Raw genomic sequence first — 20,992 nt, forward strand, 5'->3', positions numbered from 1 at the left:
ATAGAAGAACAATAGCACATAACACACATATTTATGTGGAAAAACTTGGTAAAAACATACCAGTAAAAAACCATGAGCAAATTTTTTCTTTCATATTGATTCTCAAGAATTACAAGTTACAACAATCTAAAAAACTATTCTCGCCTTGTTTTCAAAAGAGGGAAATCTACTCTATATATATACAAATTTGAGAAACTTGATGCTATAATTAAGTTCTCAAATTTGCACCTCTAACCCTTCTAATGCCACCACTATAGTCATATTATTGACTAAGCCTATATGTGGCTCTCAATCATCTACAAGGTTGACACATATAGAGTCCAACTTGATTCTCCTATGATTCACTTAATAATTTACTAAGTCAACATAACTGAGCTACAGAGTCCTAGTTTGAGACAACTTACTAAATATAGTAAGTACGACTCACATAACTACATGTATGACACATAGAGGAGAAAAGTCCTAATTGAAGACAACTTGTATGACACATATGAAAGTAAAGTCCTAATTGACTTCACATTCCAACAGCTATGACAATTATAATGTGCATAGCCCAATTGTTGTATAATATTATGTGAAACATTAAGTTTATCATGGCTTCTATGAGTACCAATTCATTAGGGATCACTTCAAAATTGCGGTGCTAAAACCCTAACTAAATTTCCCTATCGTTAATCAGTGTTCATTTTGCTTCTAGTTCTGTTGTGATAAGTTTTAGGAACGAATAATTGCTAGAAATTTGCCTAAAATGTTCAACATGAACTATTTTGAACAGAATTATCATAGTCCTCTTTAGATAATTTAACAGTTTTGGTAAATAGGAAAACATCTTATAATTTGAGGCTTGTGTATGATGCCGACGTAAATTCTTAGATGAATATGCTATGTACCCAAGGATACAATAAAGCACCTTTACATTTGCTGACATGAGAATTCATTATCTGTTCTTCAAATTTATCAAAAAAATGGAGTATGGGAGCTTAACTATCTTTCTATAATGGCTATTGGCAATGTAAGTGAGCCCATTTTTGCTCAATTTCCAGAAATAGTTACAAATGCGCAAATTCTACTTACCAAGCCAAAATAGACGCACCCTTTGAAATGGACATAATAGTGAAACCTGCTAGTTTTAAAACGAGCAAAGAAAACACATAATAATGAACACAAAACAATAGAAAGAATAATAGACACAACAAAGAACTCAAGACACAAGATTAACGTGGTTCACCACTAAATGGCTACATCAACCAAAAATATAGGGAGAATTCTTATTAACCAATATCCAGTTACACAGTACATCATGTATGGGCTGCACATAGCCATTTATATAAACATATCAAATATGAAATGAAGAGTCTTCTGGGGAAGACAAACAACCATGTGACTATTGGGCTTCATATACCCAACAATCTCCCCCGTGAAGTCCAACCAGCATAGCCTGTAACATTCCCTACATCTCCATTCCAAGGCTCATACTACAACCAGCTCTTGAGAAGATTTTAATATCGCCAAACTCTGTTCATGAACAGTGTGAATTAATCTTCTCCAAGTCAGATCGGAGTTAAGAACATATTCTCTAACTACTTCATCTGGTAATCCATAATCAGGAACACTACTATCTTTTGATGCATAATACACTCCTCCATCAAAGTCTCTTGCTCTTGTGCTCCCCCGTAATAGAATATCTAGATCATCATTATCAGATTTTTATGCCCAAATATAAAACTCTCCTATAGGTGTGAATAGCCTACAAATGTCACTCCCAATTCTCATGATTGCCTCACTGAATGAATTTGTTGTATTTTGTGCGGAAAACTTGTGCAGTACCTACAATAAATGCATTGCACTTTGCCTCCACTGCTACAATCTGCAACATTAAATCATCACTTTTGCAATCTACTTGTTCTTCTTCAGGGTCATCCTCATTCGCTAGATTCAAGACTACATCCTCCTCACCCCGGGAGGCATCCTCCTCATCTTGGAAGGGAAACAAACTAGTCTATTCTTCAAACAATGAATACAACACACCCTCTTCTTCTTCAGCCAAAGTCTCCTCCTTTTTCCAGCCATCCCACCAATGACATTTGGTTTCAACCTACACTTGGACATCACTCTCTATCGAGTCTAGACTGCCAAAAAAAATTTTGATGACTGATTCGGCCTCATCATCTGAAACTCTAGTTTGTTTATTGATAACATAAAAGCACCCAACTCTAGGATCAACTATCCAATCGGATCCGATCTCTGCTCAAGCCAACCGTGACTCTGATACCAATTGTTAGTTTTAAAATGAGCAAAGAAAACACATAATAATGAACACAAAACAGCAGAAAGAATAATAGACACAACAAAGAACTCAAGACACAAGATTAACGTGGTTCACCATTAAATGGCTACGTCCACAAAAAATACAGGGAGAATTCTTATTAACCAATATCCAATTACATAGTACATCATATATGGGCTACACACAGCCATTTATATAAACATATCAAATATGAAATGAAGAGTCTTCTCAGAAAGACAAACAACCATGTGACTGTTGGACTTCATATACCCAACAAAACCAGATACACTCACTTTCACCTACTCCAAACAGAAGTTGTCATATAATCTAAAAATTGAAAGTCAAGTTTTACCAAATGATTACGATTTGCTACAGGTGCATTAACTTGAAGCTATGGCAATTACAGTGTGTGCAGCCCCATTGTTGTATATTATAATATGAAACACCAATATAATCATGGCATCTATGAGTAACTATTTATTGGGCAAATTTACTTTCCAAATTGTGCCACTAAACCCAAATTAAATTTCCTTCTCGTTATTCATAGCTGTCGATTTGCTTCTGCTTTTGTTGTAATGATTTTTAGAAACAAAAACTTGCTAGAAATTTGTCTCAAATGATCAACGCGAACTGTTTGAACAGAATTATCATAGAGTTCTTCAGATAATTTAACAGTCTTGGTAAACAGAAAAATGTCTAATAAAACTAGTGTCTATTCATAATATCTTTGAAAGACTAATCATTAATTAAAAAGATTATTATAAATAAATATTGATTGCAAATTTTTGAATATTATATTAAAAATGCTGATTTATTTGTTTTTAAACTTGTAGTAATTAGTTTTGTTTTTTTCATATTCTTGATTATTAGATGGTTTAATTTTTTTTTTTCTTTAGAATTGTTTATAGATATTCAAATTTCTTGTTAATAATATGTAAAGGAGTGCATGTACACTTGATGGGCTCGAAAATCTTTAGAATATATCTCTACTTTACACATCTAAAATGTTGAACACCTCTAATGAATGGTGTTTATGTTGAGGGTGATCATAAGAAATAAATGAAAGATGCTAAGACATCAAATTTCAAAATATTTAACATTCATAAATATGAACAAATCACAAGACTTGCTATTTATAACAACTTAGGAGAATATAAATAAAGAGAAAATAAGATTATTAAAAATATTCGACTTTATAAATTGTCTAGCAAGAAAGGTCATATACATCTCAAACCTTATAAGTAAAGTGCAATTGTGTAAGACTTCTATTTTTTCGCTCTATTTTTGGAGATTGGTCCAATTTACTTTTCTAACATTGAAGTGCCTTTCAAGGCCAAGAGTTACAGATCTTAACTACTTTCATTAGGTTGTACCCAAAATGGTTGGATTAAGGCTACAAACTATTCTATTCTTTTGCCCTTCAAAGGTATAGAATTTTATTTAGAATTAAAATTTCAATGAAAAAAACAAAGTAGACAATTTCCAAGCATTTGACATACGAATTGTTTTTGCTATAGGTGCATTAACTTGGAGCTATGGAAAGAGGAATTTGAGTATAGAATTATAGATTTTCAAGCAAGCTCAAAATTTTCACAAACATCTTCTATTGACTTTTTTATCAATCCCAATTTATCTATCCAAAAAGATTCAATTTCTTGCATAGTAGGCAATGTTGGCAATTTGGAGGAATTGATTATGTGTTGCATTGATGTTTGTCATTGATGTCAACACTAGCTTATTTGGTTGTCTACTGGATTCCGGTAGAGTGGTTTGACTTTCATGATGATCAAGAGATTTGTCTCTGGTATATTTCGATTGGTGGAATTGGTTTGGTTCGGTCATTCATGTGGTTCAGATGCTTGTCACATTCAGTTGGTTTGGGATATGGTGATCCGAAAGCTATCATATGTTCTACTAAGACTTTTGGTTACCAGTAAGGGTTCTACCGGCAGAGCTTTATTGAAGATCTTTTGATGAATTTGATAAGTGGTGGTGGTGCAGCTTCTAGAAGGTTTTCAGGATGCTGATGGTTAACATGTGTGATGGTGTTATTTGATTTGGTTAATGGCGACCTATTTTAGGTCCAGCTTTATTCTGCTAGGTTATGGACCGGTTTATGTAACGTTTTGGTGGATTCTCCTAATGCATTACTGGTTGGATTTATTGTTTGGTTAATGTTGTTTTATTCTTAGGTCGACTTGGATTATCTTTGGTTTGCAGGTTTATGTAATGGATTTATTGTATCATCTTTTAGGTGGCCGACCTAATTGTTTAGGTACTGGGTTGGTAATCATATGGAGAGGATTTGGTCAATCATAGGTGATCGAATTGAGTTTGTGTAAGAGGTTTTAGACCTCTGACATTGAGCTTAACTAAAATTGTAGTCAGGCATAGGAGATGCTATTCTTGCAGTTCATTCTTATTTCTAGATTGTAGTCTAGGTTTCTTTTGTAATCAGTGAGAGTCCTTTGTGATGAGCAGTGCACTCTAGGCTATTGACCTTCTTGCATGTGCAGGCCCCTTATTGTAATCACATACTTACTGCAGAAGTATTATTTGACTGTGGGTAGGCTTCCTACCATGGTTTTTCTCTTTATCAGGTTTTCCACGTACAAATCTTGGTGTTATGTTTTGTGGATGCATGGTATTTTTTTTATGGTTTATGTCTGTGCTTAATTGATATATCTATTATTCTGATATTTGGTTTATGCATTCTGGTAAAAGGTTTGTGTGCTTAAATTTTCATAATCTGTTAACAACTGATTCACCACCCCCCCCCTCGCCCGCCCTCTTAGTTTTTCACCGGTTATCTTAACATGCAACATAATGTGGTTGATATTCAAAGACCAAGAATAGCCTTGCAAGATCCAATTATACTTGCAGTAGCCACACAATCAACTATCTTTGATTTTGTTTACTAAAATTCTTTGTTTAAAGAAATAGGATGAGGTGTAAAAGCATAGAAGAAAGATTCAAAGCTGGTTAAGAATGGAAACAATGTATACATTATTTATAAATAATGTTACTCTCATATATAACAATAATGTCATTTATCTATCTATATACATTATATATTTAGACTTTCATTATATTTGGGAGTCCAATCTTGGTGTATTGTTTATCGTGTGTACTTCTTTAAAAAATCTATCCTCCTTGGTCCACTTCACCTTCAAATTCTTCATGTACCCAACTTACCATTTCTGCTCCATCTTCCTTGATATCCTTAACATGTATCCGTCTTCTTTGTGCTATTTCCATTGCATGTATTCTTTCATAACACAAATGAACACAAATTCTAACTTTTATTTAAAAAATATTTTATTATATGCATATCATTTACTCTATTATATCTTTTATATTTGTAATATTTATTTAAGTTACATATTAACTATCAAACGTTACAAAAACTTATTAAAAACCCATCAAAATAAAAAAGCCATATATCATGAAGGAAGATAAAATAATAATGTGAATTTAATCCAACAACTTTAGAATTTAATTCAAGGGGACATATCATAGCCACTACTAGTGAGGTTAAGAATCCTAATAGAGGAAACTTCCTCAAGGATACCACACTATAGAAGGATACTCTAAGAAATAATGTAACTATCAAGCTTACCAAGGCTATAATAGATGATGAAAGGAAAAAGTGTACAACTACTTTCTTGTCATTGGAAAACCAAATCAATACAATGGAGGATATTGAAAGAGATGTGAGTAGGTTATATTAGTTATTTTTATAATGGTCATTGATAGTAGCTCTACTCAAGGCATAGGTGGATAATCTAGAGCTATAGATCATCCAAAAATCAAGTAGCTATGATGCATTAGAAGATCTAGATGAGAAGGATTGGGTAGACATAAATACCCTACATGGCCAATACCAACAATTAGAAGAGTAGAAGGATAAGACTTGGCACCAGTTTCATTGGCTATGGGAGGTTGTTAATTTATGGTTGGCTCATATCTTCAATGTACTTAGATACACAACAATTCTTCCAAACTCCTTAAATACCCACCACAGTTCTATAATTAGAGTAACAATTGTTGTAGCCCCACATCCACATCTACTAGCTACAGTTGGCCATAAATTAGTGTGAAAATAATTTTGATAGCCTCCAAGACATATACAAGGACATACTTATAACATGAAAAAATTGACTTGAGGACAAGTCAATGTTTTAAAGGGGAGATGATATTGGCAAAGAAGGTACCATAGATAGACATCTAGAGATTAACACTGCATCTTGCTGAATCAAAGCCATAGAGCATAAGGTGTTGTATGTGTTCTTACTCTTCTATTTAAGTTAAGATATCTTCTGTCTGGAATTAGTTCTATGTTCACCTTAAATGGACCAAATTTGGGATAAAGACTACAACATCAAAAGCTCTTTGACGTTCAAAACTCAAGTATTTATCCCTATATTTTTTGTTAATAGGCTTCCTCAAAGTTGAGGGATTATGTGGAGGTTTGTAGAAAGGGGGAAGGTATTAGAGGTGGGTCATAGGGTCCTTGCTAGAAGGTAAATGAGATCACATCTATGTGGACAATTCATCCTCCTTTCATCTTACCATTGCCAAGCAATGAAAATAAAAATTGAGTTGAGCCCACAAGGTGGTCCTGTATCTTTTGGTTTAGATTCAATAGTTAAAGAAGGGAGAGTAGTTAGGAAAGAAATTTACATCGATGATTTAAAGGGCAATGATGTTTTTAGAGTTTAGAACTCTTTGAAGCGCTTCAATTTTTATGCCACTTGCTTATCTCATTTTTTTTTGCCACAATTCATTCAATTCCTGTAATATGATTGTCTTTGTGCTACTAATTTTAAATATATAATTATTTTTAATCTTTACACTAGTATTTCATATAATAACTATTTGATTATTTGTTCAATCTTAATACTAAATATATTCTCATCAATATTAAAAATTCAAAACTTTTTAAAACTAGCCTTTTTTAAAAATTTGTATACTTATTCTTTACATATAAAAATTTTAATTCTCATATATCTTTAAAAACTTACGTATTAATTATCCTCTTAATTCTTCCCAAAAACTCTTTTAACACCTTATCCCTTGGGGATCATCGAATTCGCAAAGAGATTAGTCCGTAGTGGTCATCCTTTGTTAAAAATATAGAGTTACCTTTATATTAAATTTTAGTTCAAATTCGAACAATTTGTGTGGATTTTATAGTATTTAAGAATGCGCTAAAGGCGGGTATAAATACATCCGACTTCCGATTCAATCGATGGTTTTAGCCTTGACGCCTTCTCAAAACTTGTACTAAGAAGAAAACGGCAAATGCTGCATCTGTTATTGTTGTTTTTCATTAATATCTGTGAAACGCCAATGTTATATTTATTTATTAAACACCAGAATTTAATAAATACATAGGTTGTTCCATTGCATTTTGATAGAGTCAAAATATTACTAACCTCTTAATGGCAGCCACAGGCATCTCTCATCTTGTGTTTCCCTTCATTTTTCTCCTCAGCCTCTGCACCTCTGCTTCTCAACACTTGAATGTAAAGGTAATATCTTTACCCTTCTCCTTCTACCAACTCTATGTTATATAGTAAATAACTTCATCTCCCTCTGTTTGAATTATTAATGACTAACATTTTATTCTCTGCCAAATCAGCTTTACATTGTGTACATGGGTGATGTTCCATCCCCAGATTATTCCCAAACAGCGGCGACTGCATCCCACGTTTTATTGCTTCATCCTGTACCTGGAAGGTTTTTATATAATTCCTCCTTCTGTATGTCCACTCTGTCCTTCTAAAGAAGAGCTATTTTTCTAATTTAAATATTTTCAATATACTTGTTAAGCCATGAGGTAGCACATGAATCTTTGGTTCATAGTTATTGGAAGAGCTTTAATGGATTCGCGGCTTGGCTTTCTTCATCTCATGTCCAACATCTCGCAAGTAAGATTGCGCCGTATTTACCCAAACTAATTGTAGGAATTATTAGAATGCTGTCGACATACCATAATGGTGGACAACAAATTTTTTGAATTGATAAATTCCTTTATGCAAGCTGTATATTTGCACTCCTTGCTCTATGTAGGAGACATGTTTCAATATTGACCAATGTCGTGCTTGTTTAAGAATTATAGGCACAGAGGGTGTAGTTTCGGTGTTTAAAAGCAAAAAGGCTCAACTCTTGACAAGTAGATCATGGGATTTTGTGGGACTTCCTCTGTCTCAGCAAACCAATTATTTGGAATATCAAAGTGACGTAATTGTTGGCGTTCTAGATTCAGGTAAAAGTAAAACAATAGAAGCCTCATTGGTACCACAGAAGAGACAGTATAATGGTTTTGCATATTTCCCATATTAATTCTGAAAAAATTTCTGACCCAATTTGCGTGTAGCGGTATGGCCGGAATCAGAAAGTTTCGATGACGCGGGATTGGGTCCCATTCCCTCAAAATGGAGGGGACTGTGCGAGACAACACCCGACTTTAAAGCCTGCAATAAGTAAACACTCATTCGTTCTACTTTTAGAACTAAATCCATTTCCCATTCAGAAACACTAGTGCAGAAATTTTTTTTTTTTAATTTTTTGCCATGCTGACAATTGAGTTTTAACTGTTTCCCAGGAAACTAATAGGTGCACGCTTTTATTATAGAGGCTTTACATCTCCACTACCTGCCGGCGAGTTCCTCTCTCCAAGAGATTCAGATGGCCATGGAACACACACCGCCTCCACAGTTGCTGGAAGCATTGTCAGAAATGCCAGCCTCTTTGGACTAGCCCAAGGAAATGTACGTGGAGGAGTACCAAGTGCAAGGATTGCTATGTACAAGGCTTGTTGGTCACTTTCTTGCAGCGATGTAGATCTCCTTGCAGCGTTTGATGATGCAATCTATGATGGTGTGGATGTCATTTCTGTTTCAATTGGTTATTCAACTGGAGGCTTCCTTCCCCCACCTGACTACTTCGAAGATAGCATTGCAATAGGAGCATTCCATGCTATGAAGAGAGGAATCTTAACATCAAATTCTGCTTGTAACGATGCCCTTGAGGGATCTGTTTGCAACTTTTCCCCCTGGTCTCTGACAGTGGCTGCAAGCACCATTGATCGCCAGTTCAAATCAGAACTTACTTTGGGAAATCAGATGTCTTTCGAGGTAAATTGAGCATATCATTGTTTCCACTGATATTAAGTGGTCAAAGTTCTAATGTGTTGAGTTTATGGTGACGTAGGGGCATGCTATAAACACATTCATAATGGAGCAGCCTTGGTATCCTTTAGTATATGGAGGAGATGCTGCTAATGTTTCTGGTGGTTTTTCTTCAGAGGACTCCAGGTGAAATGCGTAACAAAATCACATGATATTGATTAAGAATTACTTCAATTATATTTGTTCATTTTGTTGAACTCAAAGCTCTCCATTTGTTAATTGTGAATTTGATCAGTGGTTGCGGGTTATATTCTCTGGACCCCAGTATAGTCGAAGGAAAAATAGTCGTTTGCTACTTATCAAGCCCCGGTGATCTGCCAGATGGTGGAGTGTATGTCTCTGGAGGGGCAGGTGCCATAATAATGTACGATCCAATGAATGATACTGCTTTCTCGTTCATGGTCCCTGCCACAGTTATTTCACGCAAGCAGGGAGAGGTTGTCAGATCTTACATCAATTCTACAAGGTAAATGGGTTGACCAATGAAATGAATTACTTTTCTCTCCATTAAAGATGTATTTGATTGAGTAGAAAGTCGCCTAGGATATCTAGGAAAGTTTCAAAATTTTAGAATTTTTATATTGTGAAATGGGGATTGCTATATTAAACTAAGTTTAGAAAGATTTTTCAGGATTGGATAGGGTGGTAAATGATCATCTAAATATAATTATTTTTTTACAATTATTTTAGTATGAATTAGTAAGCTGCCTTTAAAATATAAGTGTAATATTGATTATATGTTTTATAACTCTACATCTCACTACTAACATTACTTGCAGTTTAGGATGATGATGGTTGCAGATGGGCCCTTTAAGATTAGAGTTGTTGTTCTAGTGTATGGGAGTACTCAGCCGTATGGTCATCCCAGTTATTAAGAATTACATCCCCTATTCAAGATTACTGAAAAATTGTACAAGTACTGACATTTAGAATGATTATATCTATGGTACAAATAAAAATCAAAACTGAAATCAAAACCTCTAACATGGGTAGTTGAATAAAAAAATGAAAACTCTGAATAAAACCATGCTTTAAGAAACGTTTTATGCTTTAACTCTTGTACATTTTAATAGGTCTCCTATTGCAAGTATAGCAAAAAGTGTGGCTGGGAATGATTCACCTGCACCTATAACAGCTTCATTCTCATCTAAAGGTCCTAGCAAAATCACGCCAGATCTTCTAAAGGTATGAAAACTCAAATATCTGATTGGAATTTGAAAATTCGTTTACAAGGGACTTGAATTGCTCATAGTTAACTATTAAACAAATCCATTCATATTATAATTCCTTGACAGCCTGATATCACCGCACCTGGTGTAGATATTCTAGCGGCTTGGTCAAAAGTTGCACCAATGAGCATAGATCCTTTGGACAAAAGAGTAGTGGATTTCAGTATCATCTCCGGAACATCCATGTCATGTCCTCATGCCACAGGAGCAGCTGCCTATGTCAAGTCATTTCATCCTGACTGGTCTCCTGCTGCTATTAAATCCGCTCTCATGACCACAGGTGGATATCGATTCAAATACCCAAAAATTGTATTAAATTCATTTATCTTTACTTAACTCTTGACACAATTTCATTTGTCATGCAGCATCAGCATTAGATGCAACACTAGACGGCAATGAAGCTGCAGAATTAGGATATGGTGCAGGGCAGATTAATCCCCTGAAGGCCATCAATCCAGGGCTTGTCTATGACACCGATGCAAATTCTTATATCAACATGCTATGTAGCCAAGGATACAATGAAACATCTTTACGTTTGCTGACAGGAGAATTTATCAGCTGTTCTTCAAAATTATCTAAACAAGGAGTATGGGAACTTAACTATCCTTCCATAATGGTTATTAGCAATGCAAGCGAGCCCTTTTTGGCTCAATTTCCAAGAACTGTTACAAATGTGGGACCTGCAAAATCTACATATGAAGTCAAAATAGATGCACCCTTTGGAATGAACGTGACAGTGGAACCAGATACACTCACTTTCACGTCCTCCAACCAGAAGATGTCATACAATGTAAAAATTGAAAGTCAAGTCATACCAGATAATTACGCTTTACTATCAGGTGCACTGACTTGGAGCTTTGGCAATTACAGTGTGCGCAGCCCCATTCTTGTATATTATGATGTGAAACAGTAAGACAATCATTGCATCTATACGTAACTGTTAATTAGGTATTACTTTGAAATTGTACCACTAAAACCCAAAGTAATTTTTCTTGCCATTATTCATGGTTATTGTTTCGCTTCTGATTTTGTTTGAAATATTTTTACCGAATAAAAATTGCTGGAAATTTGTGTCACATGATCAAGATGTTTGTTTTTTAAACAGAATTATTATATTGCTCTTCAGATAAGTTAATGGGCTTAGTAAACAGGTACAATTTATAAAAGGAGGGTTTTGTCACATCCCACCATCGGCCCCTTCGACTGCATATTAAATGGATAAAATATTAATTAAAATAAAATGAAAAGAAATAAACGGAAGGGACAAGAGGGATAGTCTTAGTATGGAAAGATAGAGTCGGGAGGTCATATCTGTATATTCAATCCAGCCGTGCATCTCTGCAGTCAAGACTTCTTGCGAAAATAAGAGCTATTGAAAAAGATATTGATGCCCATCAATGCGTAAGGAGAGGTGAGGGGGCATAGAATAGAGAGGAATTTTGTTAGACATGGTAACTGGAACTGCCACATAATTTAAAGGAAGAGCCTAGGCGGAATGGAGTAACGAGGAGAGAGGAAGAGGAACCATAGAATTGTGCATGGCCGGAGAGAGAGGTGCAACATAATGGTCCATGCTGAAAGAGACAAAATATCTCTTTGGTCGATATCTTCCAAGCTACCCCGATATGGGACAAATACATGCCAGGTGTCAGAGTAGATTTCAATGCCTGCCTCATAGGTATCTTCAACATTATGTCCAAAGTTGGAGACAACATTTCTGGAAATGGATTTTGTTTTAGGGAAAGCAAAGAAGTTGTAATTTATGGTATTCTAATCTAGAGGTCAGTTTGCAAAGTGTGTGAGTTTTTAATGGATTAGTTAAGATATAAATTTAGGACATTCCATTTGTTATTAGAGTGTTCTATCGTTGAGTTACTAGTCTTTATAGAATCAAGTCATCTTTGAGTAGTTGAAGCTCCACTATCTGTATGATGTATTGATTTGGATGTTTTGATGGAAGTAGAAGCCACCACCAAAGCAATTTGAAAATAGACGAGATCACAGAAATCAAAGACAGTCATTTGAGTGTTGCAATCAAAAATTTGGAAGTTAGAAGAAATCACTAAATGGATAAAGAGATATGATGGGCATACGAAGGAGATGAGATAGGACAGGTTAGTCATGGGTAGTTGGGATTATTTCCAACACTTCTCCTTAATCACAACTACCAATTCTAAATTGTTTTTGACTTCATTCTTTGATGCTTCGACATCTTCAAATACTAGAGATCAAACCTAGGAAATCTCATGATCCTGTTGGGATACTCTAACCATGAGCTCTAGCCCTTCTAGCAACCAGTCCATCATATGTTCAAGTGTGATTCACTTGTTCTATCAACACCTCCCACGGAGTTACATTGCTAGTGCTTGGGGATCTCAAATTCAGTGGGCTCTTTTGGCATCAAACATGCTTACACAAATTATAGAATGTTGCTACATTCAACAATATTTCTTCATTATCTGTTGATAACTTCCTTGATCTTTTTATGACTTTTGACAACTAATATCCTCCTTTGGTCTCTTTTATCACTACTCTTTCTTACATTGTTCAACAAATAGTAAACATGCTCTCCTACAATCTTTCACTCTCTCTCAACCTAGACACATACTTAGGCACCCTTCCCAAACTTTCAACCATCAACTAATCCAACTTTAAAATGAACAACACAAAACATACCAGGACACCCTTTGCTCAAGAAGATCTTTTGAGTCTATATAACATTTTACCAAAAATAAAATTAATCCCAAAACAACAAAATAAAATTTTCTTGATCTTCAAACACACTTAAAAATACAAGCATCAAACCTTTCATCCAACAATTGTGGCTATACTCAACTATTTCTTGTTTAGCGATCTGCTCCAAACTTTTTCTTGCTTCAATCCTTGTTCAATTTCTATGAATATCTTTTTCACTGCCTTTTGTTTGTTGACTTCTACTTCCATCCAATTTAGTCCTCTATAGCGGCTTCAACACTTATGTTTTCTTCACATGACTAGTGATCTATCTTTTGTTTTTGACAACAGCTTACACATCTGCATTATTCACCTTTCACATTTTCAAAGCTTCATGCTCATAACATTACATATTCTAACTTATCTACTGCACTCTATGTCACAACCCTCCTTTATCACTTTTTGATTTAAATACAATTCTATTATATTTTTGGCTAAGCTATTTAAAATGATTGAATAAATAATATAAAATAGTAATAACAAGCACACACACACACACTTGGAGAGTATAATTCAAAGGCATTATTTTTATTTTTATTTATTTTTCCCACTCCCAATTATGGCACATGTTGTAGGAGGAATTAGAAGCTTCTGGAGGAATCTCCACCACCTTGCATGTAACTCCCCCACTAAGTTTTTAATCAATTTGCATGAGTCCAATATTGGAAAAGAATCTCTTTTTTTAATTAAATTCTCTAGATAATGGAATTGAGGGATTTTTCTTATAAAATTGTATGCAAGTTTCAAAGAAGGGAGTTGATTATGTTTTGAAGAAAATTTCCCAAGTTTTTAGTAGTAGGATTTTCTTGGTAGTCTCATTTTCGTTGCACGATTTGTTAAATTATTGTTTGAAAGATTTCTCTCAAGTGGCAAGGAAGGATCTAAGGAGGATAGATAGAAGGTTGGATTCAACATCAAACTTCAATCAGCTAGGTTCTCCTCTTGTTATTTCACATTCCCATATGAGAAAATGGTATTATCTAAAAACATAGCTTCTAGATTTTTCTTTATAAAATTTTCTTTTGTGATAATATTGAAAAGATAGCTTATTTATTTGTTTAATTTTTCCTTAGAGAAGAAATATCAGATCTTTCTTGCATGTGAAAGATAGCTTTATTATTTGTTTTAGAAAATATCAGATCTTGCTTTTCTTCTCTCTATTTCATTTATTGGATTGGAAATTTAAATGTAATTCTTTTCTTACATTAAAAATCTTACTTCCCTATGAACAGAAAATGCCTGATAATAAGATATAAATCTCATGTATTCATTTCTCTCTGAAAATAATCCTCTGTGTTATTCATCTATGTGAATAATTCCTTATTCTCATTTGATTTCATGAATATTTTTATCTGGTTATATACTTCTCTCTGTGAATATTAGTTGAAATGGAGGAATATACTTCTGTGTGAATAATCCTCTATGTTATTTATCTCTATGAGTAATTCCTTATTCTCATTTGATTTCATGAATATTTTTATCGGGTTATACACTTCTCTCTATGAATATTAGTTGCAATGGAGGAATATATTTCTCTGTGAATAATCCTCTGTGGAAATCTGATCAATTTCTAATTATCTGTTTATTGCTAAAGCAAATCTCTCTCTATTTTTATTTCCTGTGAAATCAATTTCTAATTATCTATTTATTGCTGAAGCAAATCTCTCTCTGTTTTTATTTCCTGTGAAATCAATTTCTAATTATCTATTTATTGCTGAAGCAAATCTCTCTCTATTTTTATTTCTAGTGAAATCAATTTCTAATTATCTGTTTATTGCTGAAGCAAATCTCTCTCTATTTTTATTTCCTATGAAATTAATTTCTAATTATCTGTTTATTGCTGAAGCAAATCTCTCTCTATTTTTATTTCCTGTGAAATCAATTTCTAATTATTTGTTTATTGCTGAAGCAAATCTCTCTCTATTTTTATTTCCTGTGAAATCAATTTCTAATTATCTGTTTATTGCTGAAGCAAATCTCTCTCTATTTTTATTTCCTATGAAATTAATTTCTAATTATCTGTTTTATTTGCTGAAGCAAATCTCTCTATTTTCATTTCTTGTGAAGTCGATTTAAAACAATTAGCTACCTCTACGATAACTTGATTATCTATTTTATTCATGTTCTTATTTTCATAAATACTCTTTTTGTTTATATATCATTAAATAATTGGGAATGTAAACCATATATATATATATATATATATATATATATATATATATATATATATATATATATATATTTCAAATGATAAAATATATTAAATGTTGCAAAGTGATTATATTTTAGCAAACGACATGTTCTCAAAAATCATTTCGAAAAATATCAAGCGACGTGCATGGGGGAGGCGGTTATTGTAACCGTCGGGGAAGTGGTACCCTCCACTTCCCCTACGGACACTGTCATGGTAGTGGCCACAAGGTAGTGGAGGGCACCACGGGGTCCCCTCATCACTGCGGGCCTGCTTCCGCAGACCCGCAGTGGTGATGGGACCTGTGGGTCCCACTCCCCACTAACCATTAAACAAAAAAATTCGCCTATCTTTCCCTTTTTTTAATATATTTTTTTTTTTAGGTTTTTTTATAAATATAAATATATAAATTGTTAATTTTTTTTCCTTAGTATAAACTTTAAGTTATTAAATTTAACTTTGAAAAATTTATAGATATTGGGGATTATTGTGTAGTAAATTCATACTTAATTTATCTATAGTAAATTTTATAATTGTAAATTATATTATATCAAATGTTATAATTAGAATCATTCAATCTATTAAGATCCATTGGGGCACTTAGTTGGCATATAGCAATTAATTCATATTAATATAGTTCGAACCAAATGTCTAAGCGAGTTGCTATTTTTGGGACCAGTGGCTCTACAAGTGATTTTTCGCGTGGTATAAATCAACACATTTCTCAACCTTGCATGTAACTTACGCCACCCTTGCTTCATGCGAATTACTTATACTTTATTTAAATTTATTAATGACAAAGTTACATTTTCTTCATCTTCGTGCAAGTCACACGTTTAATTATTGATATGCAAGTTTTATAATTGTCATTTTTACGCAAGTTATATTTCAAGTTTCGAATAATAAGTAAGTTAGTTATGGTTTTTATTCTATGCGATTCATCAGGTAGTTATTTCAATTAATTAAATTATACATGTTCAATTAAGTAATTGTTTTCAAGTATGATGTTTTCATAGCTCTTAGTTAGAAAACTAGATAAAGGAAGATGAAAACCAAAACCTAGCAGTGTTCGGTATATACAGTGCCTCTAGGTCACGCTTACAGGTAATGCTATCGTGTTGAACTACTGCACTTAATGCCTAATAAAGCTGCATCAATGACATCTGTGGCATCGTCCCTATAAATCGTCAGGGAGTAATAAGGAACACTTGGAAGTTAAAATCAATGGGGTGGGTAATCCCTCTTGGATTGATAATCTAACAAGATAATCCTTAAATGATTTTACATCCATTGAGTTAAACCATAGTAAACCCCCTTTAGGGTTGATTAAGTAAAATGCTTTTATGAAATTTAATCTTGAAGAGATATTGGTGATTGATAATTTGGTCAAGGGTGACGCTTATGATAGGTGTTAGGATGTAGTTGTTTTAGGCCACAAACAATAGGCCATCTTGAGCCTTTGTTTAAGTGCTACCACCGTGGGTAGCAATTGTAGAGAAACTATTTGGGACATTGACCTTAGAAAGGGTTGAGTACCCACTAATCAATTTACATCAAACCATAGAGTAGAAAATAGAACTACATACTTTACACCTTGATCCCCTGCCGAAACAGGTATGTAGGCAGTCTTGGGACGAACTTGTCCCCAATACTCAGGCGTTCGTGGGTGGGGTCTAGGCTTGGTAATGAAGGATTGAGTAGTAATTTGAAAGATAAGTATAATAAAATGGAGAGAGTAATTCAATGCATACTCAGAAGGAATCCCGTATGGATTCGCTTGACTTCCCGAGGCTTTAAGCCAAATTCTGAGGTAGAATTCAAGCTTGTATTATGTTATTTAAATTGCTCCTAAGGACGGCGACCTTGGTGCACTTTTGTTAGAAGAGTGTAGTACTTAGTGAGTGTTTTAGGACCTGAATGGTCTCGATGAGTCTAAGTCTCTGACCAGAGCACCTCCAATCTTGATTGGATAGATGCCTACCCTGTATGGGTAGATGCCTATCCCGTATTGGATAGATGAAATCTTATGTCCTGTATGGACAGATGCCTAACCCATATGGTTAGATGCTCATCTCGGATGGATGAATGCCTAATCCAAATGGATGGATGCCCAGAGTATGCAATTGAATCAAACACAAATTATTAAATTAAACAAAAAAAAAGAATGGTCAATTTTTTTTGGGTTAATTATGGTGGGTTATTACATGTAGTATCAGAGCAAAGGTTCAAATCTAGGCCTTGTGCTCACTTCAATTTACACAACTAAGGGAATGTTTTGTAATGGTAGAAATTAAATCTTAAAATCTTAAATCAATAACTAACTACATAATTTAACTTCAGGTAAAACCCTAGAATGGCTAGGGAAGTAACTAAGTGTTGTCGAGGGTAAGGGTATAATTTCCCGAGTTTGAATAAGGGTAGACCTCTATGTGGCACCCCCAGGATTGTATGATGTAATTATTGGAATGAGTTGGTTAACAGACCATCAAGCTAATGTAGATTGCTATAATAAAGTTGTTGAATGTTTGGATGATGCGGGAAAAGGGGTCAAAATCCAACGAAAGTTTAACCCCATTAATATAGAAACCATATCAGCCATGCAATTAAAGGAGGAAAGAAGAAGAGGAGGCCTAATCTATATGCTTGAAATTGATGAAGGAAAAGAGGAAAATACCCCAACCTTTGAAAATACCCCTTTCTTAAAATAGAATTCAAGGATGTATTTCTAGAGGAATTACCCGGCTTACCCCCCTAAAAGGAAGTTTTACTTTTCTATCGACGTACTACCCAGAGCTGAACTAGTGTCAAGGGCACCTTACCGAATGAACACAACTAAATTACAAAAGCTCGAGATGCAATTAGAGGAGCTCTTAGCTAAGGGATTAATAAGGCCAAGTATATCACCATGGGGAGTGCCAGTCTTATTTGTTAAGAAGAAGGATGGAACCTTAAGACTATGCATCGACTATAGGATGATGAACAAGGTCACAATAAAGAATAGGTATCCCTTACCTCGAATAGAGGATCTTTTTGACCAAATGAAAGGAGCAGCAATTTTCTCAAGGATAGACCTCCGATCAGGATACCATCATCTCAGAATTAAGGAGGAGGACATTTCGAAGACAACTTTCAGGACTAGATATGGGAATTATGGATTCACAGTAGTTCCTTTTGGTATAACCAATGCCCTAGCTGCATTTATGAACCTAATGAGTAGTGTACTCCATGATTACTTGGATAAATTTATTTTGGTATTTTTGGATGACATATTGATTTACTCTAGGAATGAGGAGCAACATTTAGTACACCTACAAATTGTTTTGCAAAGGTTGAGAGAACATAAGTTATATGAGAAATTGTCAAAATGTGCCTTCTTCGAGGAAAAGATTCACTACCTTGGGCATATAATATCAAGGAAGGAATATCAGTTGATCCAGATAAGATAAAGGCAATAGTAGAATGGTTGATCCCTAAAAATGTCTTAGAGGTAAGAAGCTTTATGGGGCTAGCGGGTTACTATAGGAGGTTTGTGGAAGGATTCTCTAAGATAGCAAACCCCATCACCTCATTATAGAGGAAGGGTAAAAGGTTTGTGTGGACATAACAAAGTGATAAGACATTCCAAATTTTGAAAGGGAAACTAACTTCAACACCCATTTTAAAAGTACCAGATCCAAATGGGCACTTCATAGTCATAACTAACGCTTCTATTGAAGGTTTAGGAGGAGTACTTGTCCAAGATGAAGGGGTAGTAGCTTATGAATCTAGGAAGTTGAAGACTCGTGAAGTTAATTATGCACCCCACGACTTAGAGTTAGCAATGATTGTGCATGCCCTATAGAAATGGAGACACTTCTTACTAGGGAAGCCCTTTGAGTTAAAGTCAGATAACCAAGGACTAAAGTACATCTTTACCCAACCCCACTTAAATGCTAGACAAAGAATGTGGTTAGAGTTTCTAAGTGAATATAATTTTGAAATTGAATATATTAAGGGGAAGGAAAATAAGGTGGCAGATGCTTTGTGTAGGAGGAGACACTTAATGACTATAGCAACATTCAAAACTTCTGTCAAAAGGCAAGTAATGGATGAGCAGGGACATGACCCATGGTATGAGCAAGTCAAATTGACTTTAGAATATGATCCAACTGATCCTAAGGTTGAAGGGTATACATTGGATGAGGATGGGATGCTTAGATACAATAATAGAATCTATATTCCTAATTCAGGAGACTTAAGGGAAGTAGTCTTGTCGGAGGCTCATAATGCCCCTTATTTAGGTCACCCAGGATTTAACAAACTTTATGCAGACCTAAAGAAGTTATACTTTTGGCAAGGGAGGAAGAATGACATAGTTAAGTATGTGGCTAAATGTTTGGAGTGTCAAAGAGTATAGGTAGAACATAGACATCCAGCTGGATTATTACCTTTACATGATGTACCTCAACACAAGTGGCAAGTTATTAGCATGGATTTTGTGCAAGGGTTACCCACATCACCTTCTAGGAATGATACAATAATGGTGGTAATTGACAAACTCACTAAGGTGGCACACTTTATACCAGGGAATCTGATGGATGATGCACCTACCTTGGCTAGGCTCTTTGTTAAGGAAATATTTTGGTTGCATGGAATGCTGGAGAAAATCATATCAGATAGAGATGCTAGATTCACTTCAAGGTTTTGGACAACTCTTCAATTAGCTATGAAAACTCAACTAGATTTTAGCACTGCATACCATCCTGAAACCGATGGTCAAACAGAAAGGACAAATCAAATTATGGAAGACCTATTTCACATGTACTGTATGAACCAACAAAAGAAATGGGAAGAGTACCTACCTCTTGTAGAATTTGCTTACAATAATACATATCAAACATCTTTGGGAATGACACCTTTCGAAGCATTGTATGGTAGACCATGTCGAACACCTTTGAGTTGGGATAATCTTGAAGATAGAGTAATTGTTGGACCAGATATGTTGAAGGAGATGGAAAGGAAAACTAAGGAAATTAGGCAGAGATTGAAGGAAGCCTCAGATAGGCAGAAAATTTATGCAGACAAAAACAAGACACCAAGGGAGTTTGAGGTGGGAGAGAAAGTCTTCCTAAGGGTTAGGCCGCACAAGGGTTCCATAAGGTTTAGGAAAAAGACCAAGCTTGCACCTCGTTATGTTAGACCTTTTGAAATTTTGGAAAGTATTAATCCAGTTGTATACCAGTTGGCCTTACCTCCCCAGTTGAGCCAAATCCATGATGTCTTCCATGTATCTCTTCTTAAAAAGTATGTACCTGATGAGAAACATATTTTGAATTGGGATGCTTTACAGGTCCAGGAAATGGGAGGAAAAATGATA

General features: G+C 34.7%; 1 protein-coding gene across 1 annotated transcript; it reads left to right on the forward strand.

Annotated features, from left to right (window-relative positions):
- Positions 1-7,731: 7,731 nt before the first annotated feature.
- On the forward strand, positions 7,732-11,625 carry LOC131874418 (cucumisin-like). Its single transcript, XM_059217792.1, has 11 exons — positions 7,732-7,821; positions 7,932-8,029; positions 8,123-8,220; positions 8,412-8,558; positions 8,670-8,775; positions 8,898-9,429; positions 9,506-9,609; positions 9,719-9,949; positions 10,557-10,668; positions 10,779-10,992; positions 11,084-11,625. Exons 1-11 carry the CDS (start codon positions 7,732-7,734, stop codon positions 11,623-11,625), a joined length of 2,274 nt encoding a protein of 757 aa, XP_059073775.1.
- Positions 11,626-20,992: the final 9,367 nt, after the last annotated feature.

Source organism: Cryptomeria japonica, chromosome 3, assembly GCF_030272615.1.
Source record: "Cryptomeria japonica chromosome 3, Sugi_1.0, whole genome shotgun sequence".
Lineage (NCBI taxonomy): Eukaryota > Viridiplantae > Streptophyta > Pinopsida > Cupressales > Cupressaceae > Cryptomeria > Cryptomeria japonica.

Coding starts and splice junctions, on each gene's coding strand:
- LOC131874418 (XM_059217792.1), top strand. CDS start 7,732: ATGGCAGCCACAGGCATCTCTCATCTTGTGTTTCCCTTCATTTTTCTC. Junction 9,610..9,718: donor TTTTCTTCAGAGGACTCCAG/GTGAAATGCGTA, acceptor GAATTTGATCAG/TGGTTGCGGGTTATATTCTC. Junction 10,993..11,083: donor ATCCGCTCTCATGACCACAG/GTGGATATCGAT, acceptor ATGCAGCATCAG/CATTAGATGCAACACTAGAC.